This window comes from Giraffa tippelskirchi, chromosome 14 (genome assembly GCF_054371585.1).
Source record: "Giraffa tippelskirchi isolate mGirTip1 chromosome 14, T2T-mGirTip1v1.2.pri, whole genome shotgun sequence".
Classification (NCBI taxonomy): domain Eukaryota; kingdom Metazoa; phylum Chordata; class Mammalia; order Artiodactyla; family Giraffidae; genus Giraffa; species Giraffa tippelskirchi.
In genome coordinates this window covers 51,571,573-51,596,234 of record NC_137288.1, presented here as the reverse complement: position 1 = coordinate 51,596,234, position 24,662 = coordinate 51,571,573, and the positions used below count along the sequence as shown (strand labels likewise).

At 44.3% G+C, this 24,662-nt stretch overlaps 1 protein-coding gene across 1 annotated transcript in view; it reads left to right on the top strand.

Moving 5' to 3' along the window:
• The window catches only part of L3MBTL4 (L3MBTL histone methyl-lysine binding protein 4), a 227,270-nt gene that overhangs the window by 84,288 nt on the left and 118,320 nt on the right, over window positions 1–24,662 (top strand). Inside the window, 3 exon segments of the mRNA XM_081561578.1 lie at window positions 1,351–1,367; window positions 5,878–5,944; window positions 5,947–5,987. Of these exon segments, the coding sequence (XP_081417704.1) occupies window positions 1,351–1,367; window positions 5,878–5,944; window positions 5,947–5,987 (125 nt within the window).

The following is a 24,662-nucleotide window of genomic DNA, read 5'->3' as shown; positions in this document are numbered from 1 at the left end:
AGGAATCTTTGTTACCAATTCTCATCTGCTTTTGGCTTTTTACCTGTTTTCGTTGTGGCTTTATGTCCTTGTGCTAGTTTCATTAAAGTTTTTGTATAATATACATGTATTTATACTGTATTATTACATTCATTTCTCCTTATACCCAAGTTACTCTCTCCTAGTAAACAGCAGTTGGAGGTAATTCCTCCATGCTAATTTTCATGAGCTAACTAGCATATCAGACCACTCTATAAAATGTTAGTGCCGTAACATGTTAAGAATCGATTTCTTGCTCCTGTCAAAGTACAGTCATGGTTGATAGGGGTCAGTTCTGCTCCATTTAATTACTCTTCCCCGGGTCCTTGGGAATCTTTCTCTCAGACCTGAGAATGGGAAGAGGGCTGATGGTCACACTGAGAGGGCTTTGGGGCCAGACTCAGAAGAGGCTTCTAGCATCATTTCTGTGCACATGCATTGGCCAGAACGCAATTGCATAACAGCATTTAAATGCATAGAAGTAAAGGGAGTGCAGTTCATCTGTTTTCCCAAGAGGGAAATGAACAATTAGCCATTCCATGCTATGCATTTTTTGCTAATTCCCATATCATCGCATATACACAGACATGCACACTCGAACATGCATATGTTCATGAACCTATGTCCTTTTTAAAATCGTTGTCTGTGCTATAAAAATGGGTTAATATTGTGTACATCTGTTTTCATCTTTTTGTTCCCAGTCAGTGGTGGCTTTTCTCAGTCTCTACCATTGGGAGGCCTAGACACATGAAGTCCCTGCTCTGCCTCATGAACATGACCTGAATCAGAGCAAGAAGTAGTGTCTGAGGGGCTACTTTTTAAGACCCAGTCTCTTAAAATGATGGCAGAACCCAGTCTAGCTTCCCTGATGCTGGTGGTCTAGCTCCTATTGCTTGCTGGCACTGGTTATTACTCCTGTCTCAGTGCCCAGTGGTTTTGGAGCTTCACTGGGCCTCAGAGCAGCTCTGTGGAGATCTTGATCTCTGTAAATTGCAAGTCAGGAGACCTGGGCTCCAGCTTCGGCTTCATTATTAGTTGTCCTGCCTTTGACATGTCAGCTAGAGTACCAGGTCTCTCTTTCCTCATCAACAAAATGAGAAGTTATTAATAGATGAAGAGGACTCTTAAGTCCTTCCAGCATGTATTTATGGTCAATATTCTGTCTGTTCTTACTGAACCTTCTCAGTAAGACTCAGCAGATCCCTGTTTATTGCTGGTTATTAAACAGACTGTTGTCCACTACTTGAGAATTGCTTGCCCTGGGACACCTAGGGTTTTTGTTCTAGAATTGGCTTCTGGAATAATTACTGTTGTCTTGCCTCCATGGAACAGATTACCCAGACCAGAAGGTTAGGAATGTAAAGACTTGTTGTTATTTATTCATGATCCCAGTTTTCTGGAAAGAAGGATTGGTGGCAGGATCATGTTTCTAGTTAGGCTGTTGTTCCTGGGGAAAGTGATAAAGGATGTTGTTGTGAGCAAAGCCTGGAACCCATCTCACCCTTCAGCTGGCCTTCTTACATGGCAAGTTGGGGAGTGTCACGTCTGCCTCCTGCAAACACCACGCGTCAGACGCCTCATCAGGGCTCCATCCAGCCTGCAGTGCTGCCTGGAAGCACCAGTGGGATTCTGAGGCACCATTAGGACACGATGATGTGCCAGAATCATTACTGGCTCAGCTTCCAGTGAATTGATGTGGGTGGAGCACGCCGTACACAAATGGAAACCAAGTAAACGTGCTTCCCTTGGCCATAAGTGAAGAGGCTGAAGGCTGTTGTTGTTCCTTGTATTTTTTTTCTTGTTTCACGAATGAATTTAGCCATGTGACCAGATCTGTCCCTGGGCCCTTCCTCTGTTCCTCTGCCTCTGCCCATGAGCCTGGCAGGGGTCAGGTCCAGGCAGGAAGAGGAGAGGGGGGAATGGGTGTCATCTGCAAGGCTTTCATGGCTGAAAGACGCTCTGTTCTTTGGGTTCATTGAACAGGGAAGATAGAATTCATGCATGTGTTTTCTTTTTTGCATATGCACAGCTCATTTCTGGAGAGTCACACAGAAGCGGTTAATACTTAAGAATCATTTAACACAGTCACAGTCTTTTATTTTCACATATTGATCACGTATCCGTCCTATCACTTCATGGCAAATAGATGGGGAAACAATGGAAACAGTGAGAGACTTTATTTTGGGGGGCTCCAAAATCACTGTAGATGGTGAGTGCAACCATGAAATTAAAAAAAACGCTTGCTCCTTGGAAGAAAAGCTATGACCAACCTAGACAGCATTTTAAAAAGCAGAGACATTATGTTGCCAACAAAGGTCTGTCTAGTCAAAGATATGGTTTTTCCAGTAGTCATGTATGGATGTGAAAGTTGGGCTATAAAGAAAGCTGAGTGCCAAAGAATTGATGCTTTTGAACTGTGGTGTTGGAGAAGACTCTTGAGAGTCCCTGGGACTGCAAGGAGATCCAACTAGTCCATCCTAAAGGAAATCAGCCCTGAATATTCATTGGAAGGACTGAAGCTGAAGCTCCAATACTTTGGCCACCTGATGTGAAGAACCAACTCATTAGAAAAGACCCTGATGCTGCGAAAGATTGAAGGTGGGAGAAGAAGCGGACAACAGAGGTTGAGATGGTTGGGTGGCATCAGGGAATTGATGGACATGAGTTTGAGTAAACTCTGGGAATTGGTGATGGACAGGGAAGCCTGGCGTGCTGCATGCATGGGGTCACAAAGAGTCGGACGCAACTGAGTGACTGAACTGAACTGATTGATCATGTAAAGTGAGTGGGGCTATTCCTCTGGTCTCAGCAGCTGAGTCTGTCTTCGGGGCCAGAGCAGGACTGGATGCTTACTCACCAAGCATTCCTCACCCCACTACTTGCGGGTCTCATTTGTTGCCATTACGCTGAATGTGCTGGTCAGGTCCCCTGGGGGTCCTCCCAAGTGGGGAACCTGGAGCTGGCTGAGGAGCCTCAGTGCTGAAGGGGCAGATTCAGATCTCGTGCAGAAATGTGGAGACCCAAGTAGCAAGGAGTGAGTGTGGACGGTTTTTTAAAATATGAGCTATAAAGGTAAATGCAGATGCAGAAATGTTATACCAATGTATATTTTAAAATTGTAATGAGAAATAGTAAACTTGGGAAATTGTAATTACAAACCTTTAATTATGAGAATAAAACCCTAATCAATGCAGAATTATTGGAAGAACTAGAAAAATCATCAATTCACAGTTTGGGGTCAGACAGTGATTGTGAGTTTTTTCAAACTTCTGAAGAGCTTCCTGGAGTGACCTGGCTGTGCCACATACTCACACCACCTTTGGACCCTGGTCCACCTGCTTGACCTTGTGGAATGAACACATGGACCAGTGAATGACTGCTTGTGAGCATAAATGCAAGCAAATCAGCCTACTCAGAGGTTATCATAGACTTCCATTCTTAATAGGGGCTATTAAATTGTTGTTGTTATTCAGTTGGTAAGTTGTGTCCGACTCTTTGTGACCCCATGGACGTCAGCATGCCAGGCTTCCTTGTCCTTTACTATCTCCTGGAGTTTGCTCAAACTCACACCCATTGAGTCAGTGATGCCATCCAACCACCTCATCCTTGGTCGCCTCCTTCTCCTCCTGCCCTCAGTGTTTCCCACTATCAGGGTCTTTTCCAACAAGTTGGCTCTTTGCATCTGGTGGCCAAAGTACTGGAGCTTCAGCTTCAGCTTCAGTCTTTCCAATGAACATTCAGAGTTGAGTTCCTTTAGGACTGAATGGTTATCTTGCTGTCCAAGGGACTCTCAAGAGTCTTCTCCAGCACCACAATTTGAAAACATCAGTTCTTTGGCTCTCAGCCTTCTTTATGGTTCAACGCTTGCTTTTAGTTAAAAATACTAAAGTGGAGGTGACTTATTTACTATTGTTTCTGTACACAAATGTAGGTGACCATTTTCCTCCTCAAAGTGCTTTGAAAACCCCATCAACCTCTGATGTGGAGCCCCTGATTTCTGGTCCTGTCTGTCCACTGAGTGGGACCTTTGACCTTTCCATCTCAGGGACTGCTGGATGGTCAGCGATGCCAGAATAAAATAGGTGGATCTTATGTAGCCCCTGTGTGTTACCTGTTCACCCATTTTGAGGGAACACCTTTTCAGCCATTTTTGAGGGAACATTGCTTTTAGCAATTTGTTAGGATACCAACTTGTAAAGTTCAAATTTGTACTTATACATTTATTCCAGGATGAGACCAAGTATAAAGAAAGTGCACTGAGAACATAGTTAGAGATATTTATGTTCTAAACCAGTGGTTTCCAAGCTCTGTTCCCTTTCAACTCTGTGTCCTCGGGGCTCCCTGGCTCATCTTTAATCAGAATTTTATATAGTGAGCTTCTCCATATGATTTTTTTTTTTTTTTTTTACTGGAAGTCTTCTCAAAATCAAAAGGGATTTAAAACAAAACACTATTTCATTTTTTAAAAGCAGTTGATTATAATAGGTCCAGTTTGGAGGAAGAGGGATAATCAAATTAAGAGGGCTGGAAGTTCTGGCGTACTATAAAGAGTTTTAAGAACCGTAAAAAATTCAGTAAGTAAAAGTACCAGTTGCTTGTAGTCTCACATTCCTTCTTGCTTTATGTCAAAGCTTCATTTTACTTTTCCAAGAAGAAAATTACAAGAAAGTAAAATTACAAAAAGATCTGGTTAAAAAAAAAAAAAAAGATCTGGTTAAAAATGCAACCTCCAGGCTCAGTCACGGGGTTATTAATGGGTTCACCTCAAGCTGTATGTCTTTGGCATCTGAAACAATTATGTTCATTATCAGCACAGTGACCTCAGGGAGAAAAGAAAGATTTTCAAGGATTAGAGAGTAAACTATAGTCAGTATCCTCCATTTAGTAGATACAATAATGGATCTTAGAGAGAAATAGGTTTTCATAGAAGCTGTAGAGTAACAAACCAGGTATTGGAGAAATACTCAACTGTTTTGTAAGTCATGCATTATCAGAGGTTTTATTTTCCTACTGCTATTTCTAAACTTGAGAAACTCAATACCCTTTCATTTTCAAGCAAGTCAACTGAACTCTTTTAATAGCTTTCAGAGTGAAACTTCTTTGCACCTCTTAAGCACTGGCTGAGTTGTCTTTTGGCTGATTTCTGGTGAATTTTCTTAGTTTCCATGATTTGGTAAGCTCCAAGGCATTTTCCTCCACCCCATTTTCTTTAATATTCCTTGAGTGACCATCTTTGTAGACTCCTGGTTCCCAGCATTTTATGACTGGAAAGAAACTTTAAGTTAATACAGTCTAACTTGGTTATGTTAAAGATGAAATAAGAGAAGCACAGGCTATGGCTTTAAATTACATTGTGGTATGGTTTTAAAACAGCTTAACTGTTATAATTATGGCAGCTTTTGTCTGTTTTAACATTTAGATATAAAGGATCACATGTTTATCTTTTCTAATTTTTTGTTGATTTTTCCTTTTTGTCATACACCTCAAAACTGGGCAGTGATAGTCCATGATTTCTTAATTTATAAAGTTAATTTTAGAAAAAAATGAAAACATCTAACCAATGGATAAATTATAATAAGATGCTTTTTTGAACCCTGTGATCATTAATGAATTTATCATTTAATCTGTCTTTGTTTTTTAAATATCTTGAAAATAACCAAAACATGCTTTTTCCTCTTGCAGGTTTTTATGAAACCTGCATAAAATATTAATAATATGCATAAAATGTCTGTGTGTTCTTAGAACTACAGTTGTATTAAATATCTGATGCAAAAGTAGAACAGTCATATTTTAGAAAATGTTAGCAACACATCTGAATTGTTGGATTTCTCATGACTTGTCACTCTTGTAACATCACAGTGGTTGCACCATGGTTTTCTCCTGAATGTGAAACTTCAAGTTGTGGATAAGTGAAACCCCAGGTGAATTTGCTTACTACGATTATGGATATTGACAACCAAAGAATAAAGGTACATGTTTAGATTAGTGTGATAGTATATTGGCGTTTTCCCTGTGTCTCCTGTGAGGCTGGCTTCAGAGGCTCTAAGTTCTTGTCTCAGGAGAACTGGACTTGGCCTGAGTTCATTGCTGGTCTTGTGTCTCTGGTCTCATGTCTCAGCTGACATGTGTGGAAGAGGATTCTATAGATTAGACACGACTGATTTTCTGAAGGCTCTTACACGTCCTTGTTTGCACTTGCTGCTTAGTTAGACGTCATAAATTTTGTTCCTTTTAAAAAAAGCTTCTTTTTGTTGGTATCATCAGATTTTTCTTGAAACTGTTGTCATTAAGCAGCTTAAGAATGATTACCTTCTTGTTCTCTACTAGTCAAACAAAAGACTTGATGTTGAAGTGAAAATCAATTCACAGATTTCTATACCATCCTTGTTGTGACATCTGTGTTTTTTAAAAATATACACATCTTCGAAATTAAATTATCCTTAAGTGAAAGCCTTTCATTTTTTTATACAGACAGCTGAAAGCAACTGTGGAATTCAATAAATCTTCTACAGCATATGACAGTTCAAATTTCATTTTCCACCCAAGCACAGTTTATTTTCATATTAATAAAAAAATTGAAGTCAATGAATATTTATAGGCTTTATTAATAAAGATGTATTTAAGTTGGATATACAGTTGGATATAATTGAAAAGAAATCTTATTTGCTCTTTGCCTAATTTGAAATAACTTCTAATTCATCTCATAGAGAATAATCAGTATACATATATATTTTAGTAAAATATAGAGGTGAGTATTTGGCTTGGCCATAGGTTATCAAGAGCAGATATTGGCAATGTCCTTTATTTTTCTGACAGGTGAAAACAGTAACTGTGCTAAATGCTATTCAGGAATATGTTACAGGTGTTCTATCCCACATACATTGTTATTAATGTTTATGTTAAATTTAATTTTAAGCATATTAAGTTCTTATTTGTGGCTTTTTATTGTTTACTCTTCCTATAGTGCTTAATATGGGAATGATCTTTGGATCTCATAATTATAAATTCAGTAATATTTCATTACTGAAAATGGGTATCAGTTTTTTTCTTTATATTCTTACTTAACTTCCTTTATAAAATCTCCGCATTTCTAGGAAAAGCTTAATCTTGATAGTAGATCAAATGTTATTTAGAATTTTAATCGACAGATTATTTTCCTGTGATTCCTAATATACATAATACAATAGTATCCAATTGAACATATTTGCCAGCTTATTGTGTGATCACATTGGGTTAGTATTACCTTTTGAAATATCATTTGAAAATACCATTTGAAAACCTTTAGCTCCTAAAGTAAATTTAGTATACTTCTTTATTTACTATCTCAGCAATGAACTTTTAAAATCTCTTAAGATTTCACTGATCCTTCCAAAGAAGTATTTCATGTGTCTTCTTTGTCCTTTATTAGTGGAAAAAAAGTCGAAAAGTATCTGGGATTTCTGACAAGATTAGAACCCTAATGTTACCTCCATGGCTGTGGGCATGATGGAAATCCCTTTAGGATTTTAGGGCTAAATTAAGATGTGACATGGGGCTTTAGAAAATGTGTGGTGAATTGCTTCCACACACCCTTAGGTCTGCCAGAATATATCCGTCTTGAAATGACATACATGTCTTGGGGCTTGTGGAGAACTTGAGGTCCCCCAAGGAGCCTCTGACCTCCTGCAGCACGTGCTGCCACAGCCCCTCCCTTGGCCCCTCCCCGGGCAGGCCCTCAGTTGGGTACATGCTCCTCCTGCGCCCGGAGGTGGAGAGGAGGAGATGGTCTGGGGGCTGGCCCAGTTGTCTGAATAGAAACAGATTACAGAGAAGACTCAGAAGCATGGCTTCAAGTCCTATTCAGCAGTGTTCCCAAAGATACAGGGTGTTGAAAATGAGCATCAGGTTTTTCCTCTGAATTCTTGTTCAAGGCGATTAAAGGTGGAGGGTGAGGCTGTCTTTGCAAGTAGGGAGATTAGTTTCTTTCCCTGCCTTCTCTTGGCCCGAGGCATCCATCTGCGTCTTTATGAATGTGTTGATCCTATTGTTCTGTAATCTTCTCTTTTGAAGTCAGTATCCTCAAGGACTGTCTTTATCCCTGGCAGTGATGGATGCTGAGTGTACGTGTGAATGAATTGGTGAGTGCTGGGGTGCTCAGTGGCGTGGAGTGTACCCTGAAACCCTCCTAACTGAATGGGAGTCTGGTGTGTGAGTCACAGAGCACTCTCCCCTTGAGCTCAGCTGCCAGGAAATCTAAGGTGGCCTCCGGCACAGGAAAGCGCCTAGGTCACCCTGGTGGGTTCATTCCAGCTCTGACTCCTGTTTAACCAAGTTAGTAACTTCGTGGTTACCTGACACATTTGCCCTTCCCCCCTCTGGAGAGCAGTGGCCCGCAGTGCCCACCTGGGAGGTTGGCTATAAGCATCGGGATAAGGAGCCTCGCAAAACTCCTGAAACTGTGCCTGCCTCTTCTCTAGGGCCTCAGTGGCCACCACCATGGTTATTGGTCAGTGTGGGTGCTCTGGGCTGCTCTCCCAGGGGCCCTGGGCCTCATGGAAGCAATCACCAGCTTTAGAGGGACAGGAGACGAGCCCAGGCTCCCTGGAGAACAAAACAGTGAGTCTTCCTGGAATCTCTGCGGATGCTGGCAGAGCACATGCGATGTGCCATGGACACAATCTTAGTACTGATCGTGATGATAGTGTCAGACACTTTTCTTGGGGCTTTATAAGCACTAGTGTATCCTCACAGCAGCTGGAATGATGTGATATATGACCCAGTGTGTCTGGCCTCTCACTTGCTGTAACGTTTTGAAGGTTTCATCCAAGTTGTAGCGTGCATCAGTATTTTATCCTTTTTTTATTTCTGAATAGTATTCCATTGTATGGATGTATCACGTTTTGTTCATTCATCACTGATAGACATTTGGGTTGTTTCCCCTTTTGGCTACTTTAATAATGCTGCTGTGAACATCTGGGTGTGTTTTTGTGTGCATGCATGCTTTCGCTTCACTCAGGTACACATCTAGGAGGGGAATTGCTGGGTCTTATGGTATTTTTCTGTTTAAAATTGTTCTCCAAAGTGGCTGCACCATGTTACATTCTCATTGGAACCTCTCACAAAGGTTCCAGTTTCTCTACATCTTTGCCAACATTTGTTACTATCTATTTTGTTTATTTTGTAAGTATCCTATTGGGCCTTATGTGTTTAGATCCAAAGAGTCTGAATTATTACCTGTGACCACTAGGTTACATCTTGGCCAAGAGTAGTGGGATGCAGCAATGGTTGCTTTGTGGTTGTAGTAATAGTAGTGACAGTAGTGGATGTGATGGTGTTGGTCTCGTGTCAGAGACAGAGTCCTAATAGGCTTTCATACTGAAAATATGGATTCAGTTCTGTGTGGTTCATTGGTAGGTGAGCTGTGAAGTTTTTCTTACAATGGCAAGACTTTAAGATATTACTTCTCCTTGACTATATGCATGCTGAGTGCTAAGTCACTTCAGTTGTGTCCAACTCTTTGCAACCCCATGGACTATAGCCCGCCGGGCTCCTCTGTCCATGGGAATCTCCAGACAAGAATACTGGAGTGGGTTGCCGTGGATTACGGTGTATATTAATTACCATGGTTACTCTCTAATAAATATTTATGATGTACTCAGTGTGTATTGTGTTCAGTTTACAGCCAACTATTATGGTTCATAACTGTTCTTTTGTTTTGTTGCACACTGTACTCTGTTATATCTGAAAATCCATTACTGTCCCCTTATCAGGAATTGTACATTAAATTACAATAGACAGATGGATGCTTTTAGGAAATTTAGCCTTAATTTGGGGGGGGGGGAATGTATTCCTCTACAAATAAATGTAAAGGGAGAACTTAAAACAGAGTAATATTTGATAAATATTTGCCCTGTGGGAAGCACTGCTAAGCTGTGAAATGAATTATAAATGAATTCCAAATAGATGTTTTGGGAACTTCTACTGAATCATTAATAAATTGAGTCTCTTCAGCAAGCCTTTTCATATTTAATGCATTAACTGGATTATGTATTTGTGGCATTTCTAAATGAAACAAGAGCATGATAGCCAAGAGGAATTGTCGGGGTAAGTGGTTTATGTGTAGGACTCGAAGCTAGTTTGAATTTTAGGTCAGACCAATAAGTTTAAAGCTTTTTGTTTGAAAACACCTGCAGGTGGACTCGTGCAAAGCAAAAGTCCAAATACAAGCCTGTGAGTGCTCGCTGTAATTAAGGCTTGCCAGCGCTTCGAGGATGTCGCCTGACCCCCCAGGGCCCGGTGTAATTATCTGTCGGACAGGGAGCAGAGTCTGGAGTGCGTCCTGTCACTTGGCAGTGTCTCCAACACGGACGCATTTTTGAAAATGGTTTTAAAATACGAGGCTAAAAGAAGATACCAGCATTTAAAACGACAGTCCTTTGAGCTAACCTTCTAATTAATGGCCATTACGGTGCCGCGGTGATTGATCACCGTCTTCATTTGGGAAGGAGACTGGGACAACTTTCAAAAATATTATAACCCATTAATGAAAAGATAATTTTCCGAGTAAGTGACAGTATCAATTAGCATCAGCCATGATTTCCGGAAGAGTTGAAGCAAGTACATCTGTGCGACCACGGTCACAACAAGCAGTGATCGGTGATAACTGCTGTGCTGCTCCCTTGGGTGTGGCGCCCCATGCTGCCTCTTCCTCTCCCCGTCCACGTGGCCACCCCACAAGGGAGCCTCGGGGAGGAACCAGCACAGGTGGCTTGGGCGACTTGCCCGAGGCCACAGGGTCTCTATGTAGCAGAGCAGATGGGGACCAGGTAGCCCAGGTCTACAGCCCGAGCTCTTCACCTGTAGCATGGCATCTCCACCTGTGCAGGGCAGAAAGTGACCCAGTCCCGGGGGCCGTGTGTCTTTGGCGCAGCCACTGTCTCTGTGGTTTAGCACAAAAGCAGCCATGAACTACCTGGAAGCTGTGAGCGTGGCTGGGTCCCTAGAAAACTTTATTTTGTGGACAATTCCAATTCATTTTACGTGTCATCAAATAGTCTCCTTTTGTTTTTTTGTTTTCTTTTCCCAGCAGTTTGAAAATGTAAAAACCATTTTTAGCCACTGGCATGCACAGAATGAGGGCCAAACCCTGTTTAGCCTGGGAACTGTATTTGCCAGCTCCTGTCTTAATAGATCGGCTTTGCTGATCGGATGGTGAGATGAACTCACTGTGTTGTTACCTTTAGTATAAGCAGTTTTAGACCCCTTCCTTATTTTTTCAGATATTTGATTTGTGAAGAAAACCAAATCGATATTTAATTTTTAATCTAGTTTTAGGTAAGTTATATACAGTCAGTCAAGGAGGTAGAAGAGATGGTGCCACGGATCAACACTTTCTAGACTTAAATGCATATTTCTTAGTAGCAATGGATTGTTGTTGTTCAGTTGCTAGGTCACGTCTGACTCTTTGTGACCCCTTGGACTGTAGCCCACCAGGCTCCTCTGTCCGTGGGATTTCCCAGGCAAGAATACTGGAGTGGGTTGCTATTTCCTTCCCCTGGGGATCTTCCCAACCCAGGACTTGAAACTTGCATCTCCTGCACTGGCAGGTGGATTCTTTACCACTGAGCCATCAGGAAAACCCATCGGTGGATTATCAGTCACTCATTTAATTTTCAGAGTAAAGGTAGTTAATCTCTCTGCCCCCGCCACCGCATGATGTATTTTCTTTCCCAGAGTCAGTGTCTCTGCCGCTGGTGTTGTATTCTCCAAGAACAGTGTGGAGACTTACCTTGCACATTTTTTATGGAAGTCAGTGTATCCAGCACAGAAACCTTCCCGGCAGCATGAAGAACTGCGGTGGCGGGGAGCTGGCCACCAGGCTGGAGCCACTGCCACGCTCCCGGGTACCCTCACCTGCTCATCCGCCAGCCTGACCTGCAGGATCTGCCAAGATCCTGCCGTGTGACAATTTGGCTGGAGGCGCCAGCTGAGTCACGAGCTCGGGAGAATAGAAATAGCACATTTCACAGCTTCTTCACAGAACACTGTCTATGTGGAACCTCTTAAATAAAATATGACGATGAAGGAGCACTGGTTGTTCTGAACCCTTGTTTCGGGATCAAGCATCTCTTTGACTGTCTGCTATAGACAGCGAAGCTGCAGGGTACACGTGCCTTTGTACACAGAGGCTGGATGCTGTTTGTGTGTCAAGGGTTAATGGACTTTAAAAAAACTTTTTATTTTGTATTGGGGTATAGCCAATTAACAATGTTGTGGTAATTTCAGGTGAACAGTGAAGGGACTCAGCCATACATATACATGTATCTATTCTTCCCCAAACCCTCCTCCCAAGCAAGCTGCCACATGACATTGAGCAGAGTTCCATGTGCTCCACAGTAGGTCCTTACTGGCTATCCATTTTAAATATAGCAGTGTGTACATGCCCATCTCAAACTCACTAACTATCCCTCTCCCCTGGCAACCGTAAGTTCATGCTCTAAGTCTCTGAGTCTCTTTCTGTTTTGTATGTAAGTTTGTATCATTTCTTTTTAGATTTCACATATAAGGGATGCCATATGATATTTCTCCTTCTCCATCTGACTTATTTCACTCAGTATGACAGTCTCTAGGTCCATCCATGTTGTTGCAAATGGTATTATTTCATTCTTTTTCATGGCTATCATTCCATTGTATATATGTACCCCATCTTCTTTATCCATCCCTCTGTCGGTGGACATATAGGCTGCTTCTATGTTTTGGCTACTGTGAACAGTGCTGCAGTGAACCCTGGGGAGCATGTATGCTTTCAGGTCATTTATTGTAAAGTAATTAGCCTCCAACTAAAATAAATAAATTAATAATAATAATAATAAAAGAGTTAATGGACTTTTGACTGAGTTAGTGGAGGGCCCTCCATTCCCTATACTTTATTACCTCATTCCAAGCTTTGCATTTACTCAGAAAGTGTGAGGCCGCTTGCCTGCTGTGGTAGTGAAGACTTGTTCCTCAGGCCTCATCGGATGGCGCTGTCTAGACTCAGTGCCTGCGGAGCGAACCAGAGAGTGTGGCTGCATCTTAGCTTTGGAAGAGACGCAGTATCTGCTGTTGCTCTGAACAGAAGTGTGCCGTTTCTGACCAGCTGCCGCGCTGACATCCCAAATGCCCTCGCTAATACGGACACTTGGCTAATTATGCTGAGCATCATCTCTTTCTCTCACATCCTGCTTTACTCTATTTTTACCCCTGGAAGAATATCTCTCAAAAATAAAGAACTAAATGAAGACACCCCAGAATAAACTGATTAGGCAGGATGGCGAATACATTTCCCACCTTGTTACAAAATCTGTGTTGTTCCTTGTGATACAAGAAAGGGCGATAGACTGGGGAAAGGGGGATCTTCTCCAAGCAGGGCATGGGTGGAGTCTCACTCGGGTTAATTTATTTGCAAATGAAGTTGTGTTATCTTCCCATTGCTGCTGTAACAAATTACTGCAAACTCAGCGGCTTAAAGTGACACAGACTGGCACATTATATTTCCCTGTGTTGCTGGGCTAGAGCGGAGGTTTCAGCAAGGCCATCTCCCTTCAGGAAGCTCTGAGGAGTCCAGTTTCCAGTCTTTGACAGTTTCTGGAGCATCGTCTATTCCTTGGCTCTTGGTGCTTTTCTTCACCTTTAAAGTCAGCAGGCAGGACAAATAGAGAGAGTAGCATCGGAACATGTATATTACCATATGCAAAATTAGATAGCTAGTGGGAATTTGCTGTACGATGCAGGGAACTCAAACCTGGTGCCCTGTGATGACCTAGAGGGATAGGATGGTATGGGAGGTGAGAGGGAGCCTCAAGAGGGAGGAAACGTATGTAAGTCATGTCGTGTCGTGTCCAACTCTTTGTGACCCCGTGGACTGTAGCCCGCCAGGCTTCTCTGTCCATGGGAATCTCCAGGCAAGAATACTGGAGTGGGTTGCCATTCCCTTCTCCAGGGGATCTTTCCGACCCAAGGATTGAACCTACATCTCTTGCATTGCAGGCAGATTCTTTACCATTTGAGCCACCAGGAAAGCCCAGAGGTATGTATACATATGGCTGATTCATGGGGATGTATGGCAGAAACCAGTGCAATATTGTAAAGCAATTATCCTCCAATTAAAAATAAATAAATACAAATTAGAATTCTATTGTTGATAATTCTATCATATTTCTATGCAAAAATGAATATGTATTGTAATTTTCATTGTGCAATCTGTTTAAATATAAAGCTTCTAAATATTAAACAATATAAAGTCAGCAGGTATCACCTCCAACCTTCCCTCTGACATTTCTGCCTAGGGATGTCTGATTATCGTGGGCCCACAGGATAACCCAGGATAGGATGGTCTCTGCTGTCTCAGAGTCCTTCACTTAATCACCACTTTAGTGTCCCTCCTATGATGTACAGAAACATTTTCACAGGTTTTAGGGGTTAGGCTGTGATATCACTAAGAACCGTCGTTCCTCCTACTGCATTGGTGTCAGGTAAAGTTAAGATACTAACAACAGAAGAGGCTGGCCCTTCCTTCCATGCAGTTGGCATCTTTGATTCACTGAGCTCCGTGGGGTAGGAGGGACCATTCTGGGAGCCAGGGGCCCGGGACGAGACCTCACCACCTGGCTGGGAGATGAGTTATATCACAGAGCAGTGTCGACTGCAGGGCAGAGACACGTTCACCCACCACAGTGCAGCAAGCAGAGATGCAGGGGGGGGGGGGCAGATGGCTGCTCAAGAAGAGCAGTCTCTCCTCTCTTAGAGAAAGTGTACAACATGCCTTGTTTTATTGCATTTCCAAACACCAAATGCCTTTATTTACTATCATGTAGAAACAAAGGATACTCAGATTTAATGTTTTAAACTGTGTGCATGTGTATGCATGTATGTGTATTTGTGCACACACACTACAGATATATCTACTTAGTTTAACCAAGAGCCGCTTGGGCAGGCAGACTGTTGCAGATCTGTGTTTGGACCTGGGTACAGGGGCATCATGGTTAACTGCACGGCTGTGGCACTGTCGGGGCTCAGCTGCAGGGAGCAGGGGCCTGCAGCTCAGGCAGCTGGAATAAATCCTTTTCTGCTTCTACTCCTTAGAGACTTATCGCCCACACCTCCTCTCCTGGCCTTCACCTGTCTGTGTGCATCCTGCTTCCTTGGCAGAGCCGGCATGGGCTATGGAAACAAGGGACCAGGCTGCATTCACGGGGATGGTCTCCTCCTCACCCCGAGGGGGCTTTGCCAGACAGAGATGGGCTGTGTGGATCTTGAAAACACAGGGGGTGGATTTGTGTTGCAGGATGGTTGAAGTTGGGCTTCCCTAATAGCTCAGACAGGAAAGAATCCACCTGCAATGCAAGAGTCACAGGTTCGATCCCTGGGTCAGGAAGATCCCCTGGAGAAGGGAATGGCAACCCACTCCAGTATTCTTGCCTGGAGAATTTCATGGACAGAGGAGTCTGGAGGGCTACATACAGTCCATGGAGTCGCAAAGAGTCAGACATAAAAACCATCTTTGGGGCTTCCCCAGTGGCTCAGACGGTAAAGAATCTGCCTGCAATGCAGGAGACCCGGGTCTGATTCCTAGGTTGAAGCAAATGGGAGAGGAATTGGAGCTGAACTGTCTGGTGGGTCCGGAGGTGCAGGCAAGGCAGGGTCACGGCCCTGTGAGTAGCTGACGATCACAGACTCAGGAGGGACACAGAGTGGACACAGGCACCACCGACTGTATCCAGTATCCCAGCTTCAGGATGGAACTGGGAGGGGTGGTTTCCAGGCTTCCATGCAGGTGAAGGTTTCCTGCAGCTGCATAATGTGGGCTCCCGTCCCCAGGGAGCAGGTTAGGAATGGGGGGCTCCCACCTCACCCTAGACCTGCTGAGTCAGAATCTGCATTTGAACCTGAGCCCTCTCCACAGAGCTGCAGTCCTGTATTTAACCGGAACTTGATGTCACTTACATGTTCCATGTGAGCATGTCCTGGGGCACACAGACCCAGACCTGTTTCTTCCTTCGGTGTCCGCAGCTTACTAAACGGCAGCTCACCCAGCAGCTTGCTCGGTTCAGACACTGGGAAGCCATTCCTAAAACCTACCTGTCTCAGAATAGCTGTGTGCAGCCCCCACCTTATCCTATCGATTCTCACTCCTGGTACTGTGTCCCTCGTCTCCTTACGTCTCTTCATCTCCATGACAACCACCATAATGAAAGTGGGCATCAGCTCTCTCAGGACCACTATGCTTCCCTTCCAGCTGGGCTCTCTGCACCCCTGAGACCCTGTCAGTCCATGCTGCACAGAGATACCAAAGTGGACTTACATGTGAATTGGAGCACCTGCCTTTAGGTGGTGGTTGTTGTTGAGTCGCTCAGTCATATCCAGCTCTTTGTGACCCCATGGACTACAGCACACCAGGCTTTCCTGTCCTTCACCATCTCCCAGAGTTTGCTCAAACTCATGTCCATTGAGATGGTGATGCTAACCAACCATCTCATCCTCTGGCGTCCCCTTCTCCTCCTGCCTTCAATCTTTCCCAGCATCAGGGTCTTTTCCAACAACTCTCAGTATACCTGACTAGGTCCTGTACGCTCCATTCTCAGCTCACTGTCTCCTCCCATCCTTTGTCACCTGAGAGATAGCTGTGTGTTTTAGAAAACTGCAAGGATCGGGTGGGTGACTCTGAACTTGATTTCCACAGTTCTCTTTGGAGTGATGGTGACCCTCCACTCTCCACCTCCCAGGGATGGTCATGCACTACCCTTTCTTATGCCCCTGGCAATGCGTGTTCATTTCTTTCTTGGGGAACCGGCCACACTCAGGACCTGTGCAGGCAGTGACAGCTGTTTCATGACTCTTAGCATCTGGCAGAGCCCTTCTGCACGGATGGCCGGTGCGTCTGGGTCTCACAGTCATGGAACTCTGCTGCAGGAAGGCAAGAGGTAGTGTGGTAATGTGCAGGATAGAATCAGGGAAATCAAAGAATTCCATTTTCATGTTTTTTTTTTTTAAACAAAGATTTGCTTTGTGAAGTCAGTCGATTTGTTTTTTTTTTGTTTGTTTTTTCTAATAAATGGAATTGGGCTCGATTTTATGTGAATGTGCCAAAGTTGGAGGCTTTTAATCAAGAACCGCCAGGGAAGCAGAGGCTGTCGTCTTGTTCCCCACAGGTGCCTTGTCCCTGGCCATCGCTTCCTCTTCTGCCATTTCTACTACCCTTCTGCAGCTCTTCTCTCCTCTGGGAAGGGATTTCTGCCCTTTCTTTAATAGCTACCTGTTTACAAACTTCTGAGTGAGGCCACATTGTGTCCCGTGGCCTGAGAAGACAGCCATCCCAAGGGGGTCTGACCTTCAAGTCACATCTGCAGGTTTTTGGGGCCCCCGAGCCCATTCTAGCCTCCGCCTCCAAAGAGGCTGTTCCATTGCCCTGTCTCCTCACACCCTCTCCCCCTACCCTCACAACTTTCCGTACTTCTCCTTCATGGGGAGACTGAGGAAATGCAAAGAGGAATCACCCCGTCCTCATGGCCATTCTCCTTCCCACCCGGGTCTGGACACATACTTGGAGCCTCTGCCTGCCTCAGTGGGAGAAACATCCCAGCTCCATCAGAGCATTCACTTTCCTCTTGTGTAAATTTAATCTGACATTAGATTACACACCCGTGTGTTTAGTTCTTTATCACATTTTGCTGCTGGAATGTAAGCTCCTGGTATGTGTGTTAGTTTCTCAGTCGTGTCTGACTCTTTGCAACCCCATGGACTGTAGCCCGCCAGGCTCCTCTGTCCATGGGATTCTCCAGGCAAGAATACTAGAATGGGTTGCCATGCCCTCCTCCAGGGGATCTCCCCAACCCAGGGGTTGAACCCGGGTCTCCTGCATTGGCAGGTGGATTCTTTACTGTCTGAGTTGCGGAGGAAGCACTTTTCTTTCTTGGTTTCCCAAATACTCTCAATGTCCTTGTGCCTGTAGAGCTGCCCCAGTCCCTGGCATCTCACAGGATCCAAATAAACACTTGCTGAATGAATAGATGAATGAGGGTTGTAAATAAAAATGGACTGATAAGTTGTTTACTGGCAGTAAATTACTATTATTAAGGATCACTTATGACTCATTCCTTATCAAAACAAATGTGCATTAACCCTTGGCATTAACTGGATCTCCTCTACATAATCCCCCATAAAAGAGTATAACACCACATGGGACATTGGATTTTAATTGGTGCTTCTGTGTTGCTAACAGACTTTTAATAGGCAACACGATAGCTATGAGCATAGCTAAGAATGATATAATATTTGAATAACTGGAATCACACAGTATTTCATTATGTATGATGCTGTCTCCCTTGGAATATTGACACAATGAGTCATGTCAATGATAATGGTGTCAGGGAGGCAGAGCCCATTTCGAGGCCATTATCCTAGTGACAAAGCACGTGACAAACGGGGGCCAAGGATGGTAATGGATACACAATGGATAACGAATGGTTGGGATTCTGCACAGTGATGGTTGCTAGTGATTTTCTAGTAGTAATAACCTCCTTCTCTCAAAATAAATGTAACTTCAATGTTGAAAACTGTCAGCAACATGAAGGGCCCCCATTGCTTTTGGTGGTGGCCCACTTCGCTTGGCTTAAGCTTCTCCACCAGAAACCTGGGTTCATCTCTCTGCTTCCCAGGCACCGAGGCAAGCTCCTCTGACAGCCTGCACCATGTGTCCCCCCGTCAGTGTGTCAGCAGGGCCTTCCTCAATGAACACACAACCCCACGCCCCAAATTGATGTACCTTGTGCATATCTTCTCCTTCGCTGGTCTCCACACTGATTATTTCTCATTTGCATCCAGGATTCTGGAATCAACCAGTTTGCACTGGTGCTTGGTAGTACCCTCAGGACACCTGCAGCCTGGCCCCTGTGCGGTGCTCCCTCGTGTCCCCTTCACTCCTCCTTTGCTGGCTTTGGAGGCAGCTCCTCAGCTGGGGTGTTGTCCACTCTGGGCTCCTTCTCGCCCAGCACCTTCCTGCCAGACATTCTGAGGCTCTGAAGCTGCCCCAGTCAAGTGTTGCAGTGCGAGTTCAGAGATGTGCTTTGCTCTGATCACTCTTCATAACTCATGTCACCACCTGTGAGCCAAGGCAGTGCTGGACCCAGGATTCCCTTCTGCTGAGGCTCACTGCAGTGTCTCCATTTCTCTGGGCTCCAGAAACAACATTTATTTAAGAATAAGGGCTTCCCAGGTGTGGTGCTAGTGGTAAAGAATCCACCTGCCAATGCAGGAGATGCAAGAGATGCGGGTTCGATCCCTGGGTCGGGAAGATCCCCTGGATGAGGAAATGGCTACCCACTCCAGTGTTTTTGCCTGAAGAATCCCATGGACAGAGGAGCCTGGTGGGCTACAGTCCATGGGGTCGCAAAGAGTCAGACCAGAATTGAACAACTAACACACATTAGTCTCTGTGTGACTGGGATGCAGATACAAGAGGGATGTGTGAGCCAGGGGGGTGGGGGAGGCTGAGTCCTGTGGGCGGAGTGGGCCAGGAGTGCAGAGGACAGAGGAGCTGTCCTCGGGCGGGGAAGCTGGCCCCCTCAGCCCCTTGTCTGCCGACCTTAAGCATCCACCAACATGTATGATGACTCTGTCTGCTCTGGGTTGGTTTGCAAAGCGTTTTTTAAAATTCCATTTTGTTTTTCTAGTACAACAAAACCAGGCTTTATGGAATAGCTAATAAGGCCAATCAGATAAGCTGTAGGCATCTGCAGAAATTAAACTGAGAAGGAGGAGGAATTACATGGAATTTTAAGACTATTTTCGCCTCAGCCACAAAATATTTTACCCCTAAAATAATGTTTTCATAATAAAAATAAATTTCAGCCATTTTTCAGCTGCAGAAATGTTGTGAGGCTTTTCCGACCTTGCTGTTTGCATACGTTTGCATTTGTTCCTCACTCAGACTTGGCGTGATTGACTCATCCTGGTGGATCTGCCCAAACGGATTATGGGGTCACGGGACCCTCTGCCCTGCTCTTGGCCCTGGGCAACCCTAACGCCAGAGAGTAAAACCCTGGCAGGTCAGTCAGCTCAGCTTTACTGGGTAATTATACAAGTAGGTAATCCAGCACCTGGTTGGGGTGAGGTGTTAGCCGCCCCATCTCTGGGGTGCACGGGTCCTGGGGTTCCACACTTCAGGTGAGGTGACGGGAGCTCCGAGGCTGGACCGAAACCTGCCTCCCTTCCCTGGACCACCGACAGCCAAGCCCGGACCCCCTTCCGCAGCTCAGGTGGATTTGCTCTCAGCTGCCTAAACAAAGACAAAGCCTGGTTTTCCCGTGCTTGCAAAACAAATGGAATTTTAAAGAACACTTTGCAGACCAGCCCAGAGCAGACAGCGTCACTATACATGTTGATGGACGCTGACTTTGGAGGCTGATGGACGAGACCCGCAGACCACAGTGTTTCCCCTGCCCCACACTGGGAGGAGCAGCCGCTCTGCTGGGGGCAGTAAGGGCTCCGCTTACCTGCCCATCTAGAGCGGGGTGACTGGGGTTTCTCGGCGCTTCTCCTAGCTGCCTGTGTCAGATGCATCTTTATTGCAGATGTCCTGTCTGGGGCCTCTGTCTTCCTTACTGGTCCTCCTGTGCTCTCCATCATGGCAACTCCAGGCTAAGAACCACAGAGCATCAAGTGGAGAATCAGAGACCTTCCTGTTAGAAGCCCTGATCTGGCTGGGATGGCCGTTATTCGGGCCATACAGCATGTGGGCGGTCATCAGTTCCATAGGCCTCTTCCCACTGTGCCTGCTTTTAAGCTGATGATGAATCTGATGCCATAGTTGTCCCTTTATTGAAAAAACCATTTTTAAAAGAAAATGGCTAAGATGACTATAGATCATCTATTAGGGGCTAAGATCCCTAGTAACTCTGTTAAAATATTAAATATTTACATTTAAATTTCAATATTAATTATATTGCAAGTGAATACTGGAGTGGATTGCTATTCCCTTCTCCAGGGGATCTTCCTGACTTGGGGAACTGACCCAGGTCTCCTTTGTTGCAGGCAGATTGTTTACCATCTGAGCCACCAGGGAAAGGGTTAGTGGCTCAGTTGTGTCCAACTCTTTGTGACTCTATGGACTGTAGCCATCCAAGCTCCTCTGTATTTGGAATTCTCCAGGCAAGAATATTGGAGTGGGTTGCTATTCCCTTCTCCAGGGGAATCTTCCTGACCCAGGGATCGAACCCAGATCTCCTATATTGCAGGCAGATTCTCTACCATCTGAGCCACTAGGGAAGCCCAAGAATAGTGGAGGGGGTAGCCTATCCCTTCTCTAGGGGAACGTCCTGCCCAGGAATTGAACCAGAGTCTTCTGCATTGCAGGTGGATTCTTTACCAGCTGAGGTACCCAGGAAGCCATAATAAGTATCAGTTCAATTCAGTTCAGTTCAGTCACTCAGTAGTGTCCAACTCTTTGCGACCCCATGAACTGCAGCACGCCAGGCCTCCCTGTCCATCACCAACTCCCGGAGACCACCCAAACTCATGTCCATTGAGTTGGTGATGCTATCCAACCATCTAATCCTCTGTCGTCCCCTTCTCCTCCTGCCCTCAATCTTTGCCAGCATCAGGGTCTTTTCCAATGAGTCAGCTCTTCGCATCAGGTGGCCAAAGTATTGGAGTTTTGCTTCAGCATCAGTCCTTCCAATGAATATTCAGGGCTGATCTCCTTTAGGATGGACTTGTTGGATCTCCTTGCAGTCCAGGGGACTCTCAAGAGTCTTCAACACCCCAGTTCAAAAGCATCAATTCTTCTATGCTCAGCTTTCTTTATAGTCCAACTCTCACATCCATGCATGACCACTGGAAAAACCATAGCCTTGACTAGACGGACCTTTGTTGACAAAGTAATGTTTCTGCTTTTCAATACACTGTCTAGTTTGGTCATAACTTTCCTTCCAAGGAGTAAGCGACTTTTAATTTCATGGCTGCAATCACCGTCTGCAGTGATTTTGGAACCCAGAAAAATAAAGTCAGCCACTGTTTCCACTGTTTCCCCATCTATCTGCCATGAAGTGATGGACCGGATGCCATGATCTTAGTTTTCATGTAAGTATAAACATAATCATATGTATGATTATATTAAAATATATTTGTATATGATCATAAACATAATGTAAAATATAATTAGTTACTTATTAAGGATGATCTGTGTGGAGGTTGGCAGAACTGGTATATTATCTGTATGAAGGCCAGCAGTTGCTGATTTCAGATTTCAGAACCAAGGCTTTCAAGGTAGAAAAGTGGGAGAAAGGCAAGAAATGAATGGATAGGCATAAATATTCAGGACCATATGAACTGAAACACTGGAAATAGTTTCTGGTTGGCATTGATGATTTCTTTTGGTTTATATCTAAAATAAACTAGAAAACTAGCTTGAGATGATTATATCTTTGTATGATACTTTACTTTACATTATGTTAAGCTGTGTGACCTGTGGAGTTTTAGAAGATAAATAGCTTGTGAATAATTTTGTCTTTTTTTTTTTTTCCTGTACCAAGCGCCCCATGGGGGCTCTAATACTAAGGTATTTTCAATAGACATAATTTAGATTCCTGATATTGACTTACGAACAAATACGTAAGGAAACATGAGCAAACACGTTAATTGCAAACATTCATTCTCCTCCATTGCTTGAAAGTTATGCACTGGCTTGAACATGTTTTATTTTCTCCAGAAATGTAATCCATTTTCCGAACACATTGTTGTGGTTGAACTAATCACTCCGTTATACACGGAAAGAGGAGAAGTCTCCTGCAGTCAGCCGGATGGATTACTTGTTTCAGAGAGAGTGGTGCATGGAAATATGAGAAAGCTGTAGAGAACTTTATATTCATAACACACCCCATCTTTAAAAACTTTGTTTATATCTTTATCAAAGCTACTCATATACGAAGTGCAAAAAGTAACACTCCTAGTTTTGTTTTTGAACACTAGCCCCAAGACCTTCTCCCACTCTTTGCACTCTGCAGAGGCACCCACTCTCCTTTCCTGGAGCTAATCGTTACAGTGTTTACCTGTGACTCCAAACATAGCCTTTTTCTGCACAGTCATGATGTGCTGTAAGATCCTTGCTGGAAAGACAGAGCCTCTTCCCTCCCCCACCCACTTGTTCCCCACATACACGCTCTTCCCTCCGTCTGTCCCTTCAATATAGAGAGATCACAATTTTAGTTAAAACAATTTTTTATTTTAATCCATGACATGTTAGTCATCTAGAGGCTCATGTGTCCCCTTTTGTATCCCAAAGAATAAATGCCTCAGAAGAATTCCAAGCAACTTTCACCTGTTTCAATATCATCTTACTTGAAGGGGAAAAAAGCGTTGGTAGCCCGGAGGTATGTCTGTAAAATAAATGGATAAGGTTTTGGTTAAACTTAAATGGGCTCTTTAGATGTGTTTGTTTAGTACCATTTACATAACTTGAGTGGGCATACCTGAATTTACACATTCACTTGTTTGTTCATCCAACAAATAGAGTGTTAAAATGCTTCACCACATATACTCCAAATATTATCTGGTACTGGTGACAAAAGATATTAGAGGAAACATCCCGTTTCAAATTCCACGTGGAAGGAACTTGGAGGTTGTCAGTCTGTTCTGACAACAAGGAAAAGTTGAACAGACTGAAAACTGACAGCTCTTCTTGGATTCAAAAGTGAGGCGAGGGCACAGGGCAGCTTCACTGCCCCCAAGATTGGAGAGACAGACAGGTGGACACTGGGCATCACAGCTCACTGGAACAGAGTTGCTGAGCAGAAGCCAACCTGGGAACCAGGGCTGGGCAGGAGGACCTGAACCATAATTGATGACTTACCGGGGGCTCGGAGTTCAAAGCTCCAGGGGACCAAGTTGTGTTGGGAGGCACTTAAAGTGTTATGAGATTTACCAATAGGAGCTAGACCAAGCTTAACTAGGAGCTCAACCATTGTAAATCTAGGAGAAAACACCCATCACACGTCTGGCAGCGGAAGGGGCAGAGGAATCATTTGGAAATGTATCAGGGTACTCCATCCTTCTTAACAGGGCTGCCTTTAGGGGAAGCTCCTTAACCAAAGCCCACCCTGCTGGGGCATTAGCAGAGCCTAACTGACTTGGGAGGGCGGATGGTTGTCATTCAGTCAGTCGTGTCCGACTCTTTGCGACCCCATGGACTGTAGCCTGCCAGGCTCCTCTGTCCATGAGATTTACCAGGCAATAATACTGGAGTAGGTAGCCATTTCCTTGTTCAAGGGATCTTCCTGACCCAGGGACCGAATGCGTGTCTCCTGCACTGGCAGGCGGGTTCTTTACCACTGAGCCATCAGGGAAGCCTGAGCCAGAATATATCGCCACAGAAATCTCCAAAACATTAGCAAGAAACCTGCAGCCAGAGCTGCTTCAGTGCTTAAAACTTTACAAATCTTAATGGCAGAGCTTTTAAAAATATTTATGTTAGTTATAACCATCAACTCATTTTGAGAGAGTTTGTCCTCACACCACTTATGAAGGAGGTTTTTCTTCCTAAGACATTGCCCACGCATCTGGCCATGGAGCCCCAAGTGTGGCTGTTTCATGCCCAACTCTGATGAAATATTTAAAGATCTGTTAACAAAGAT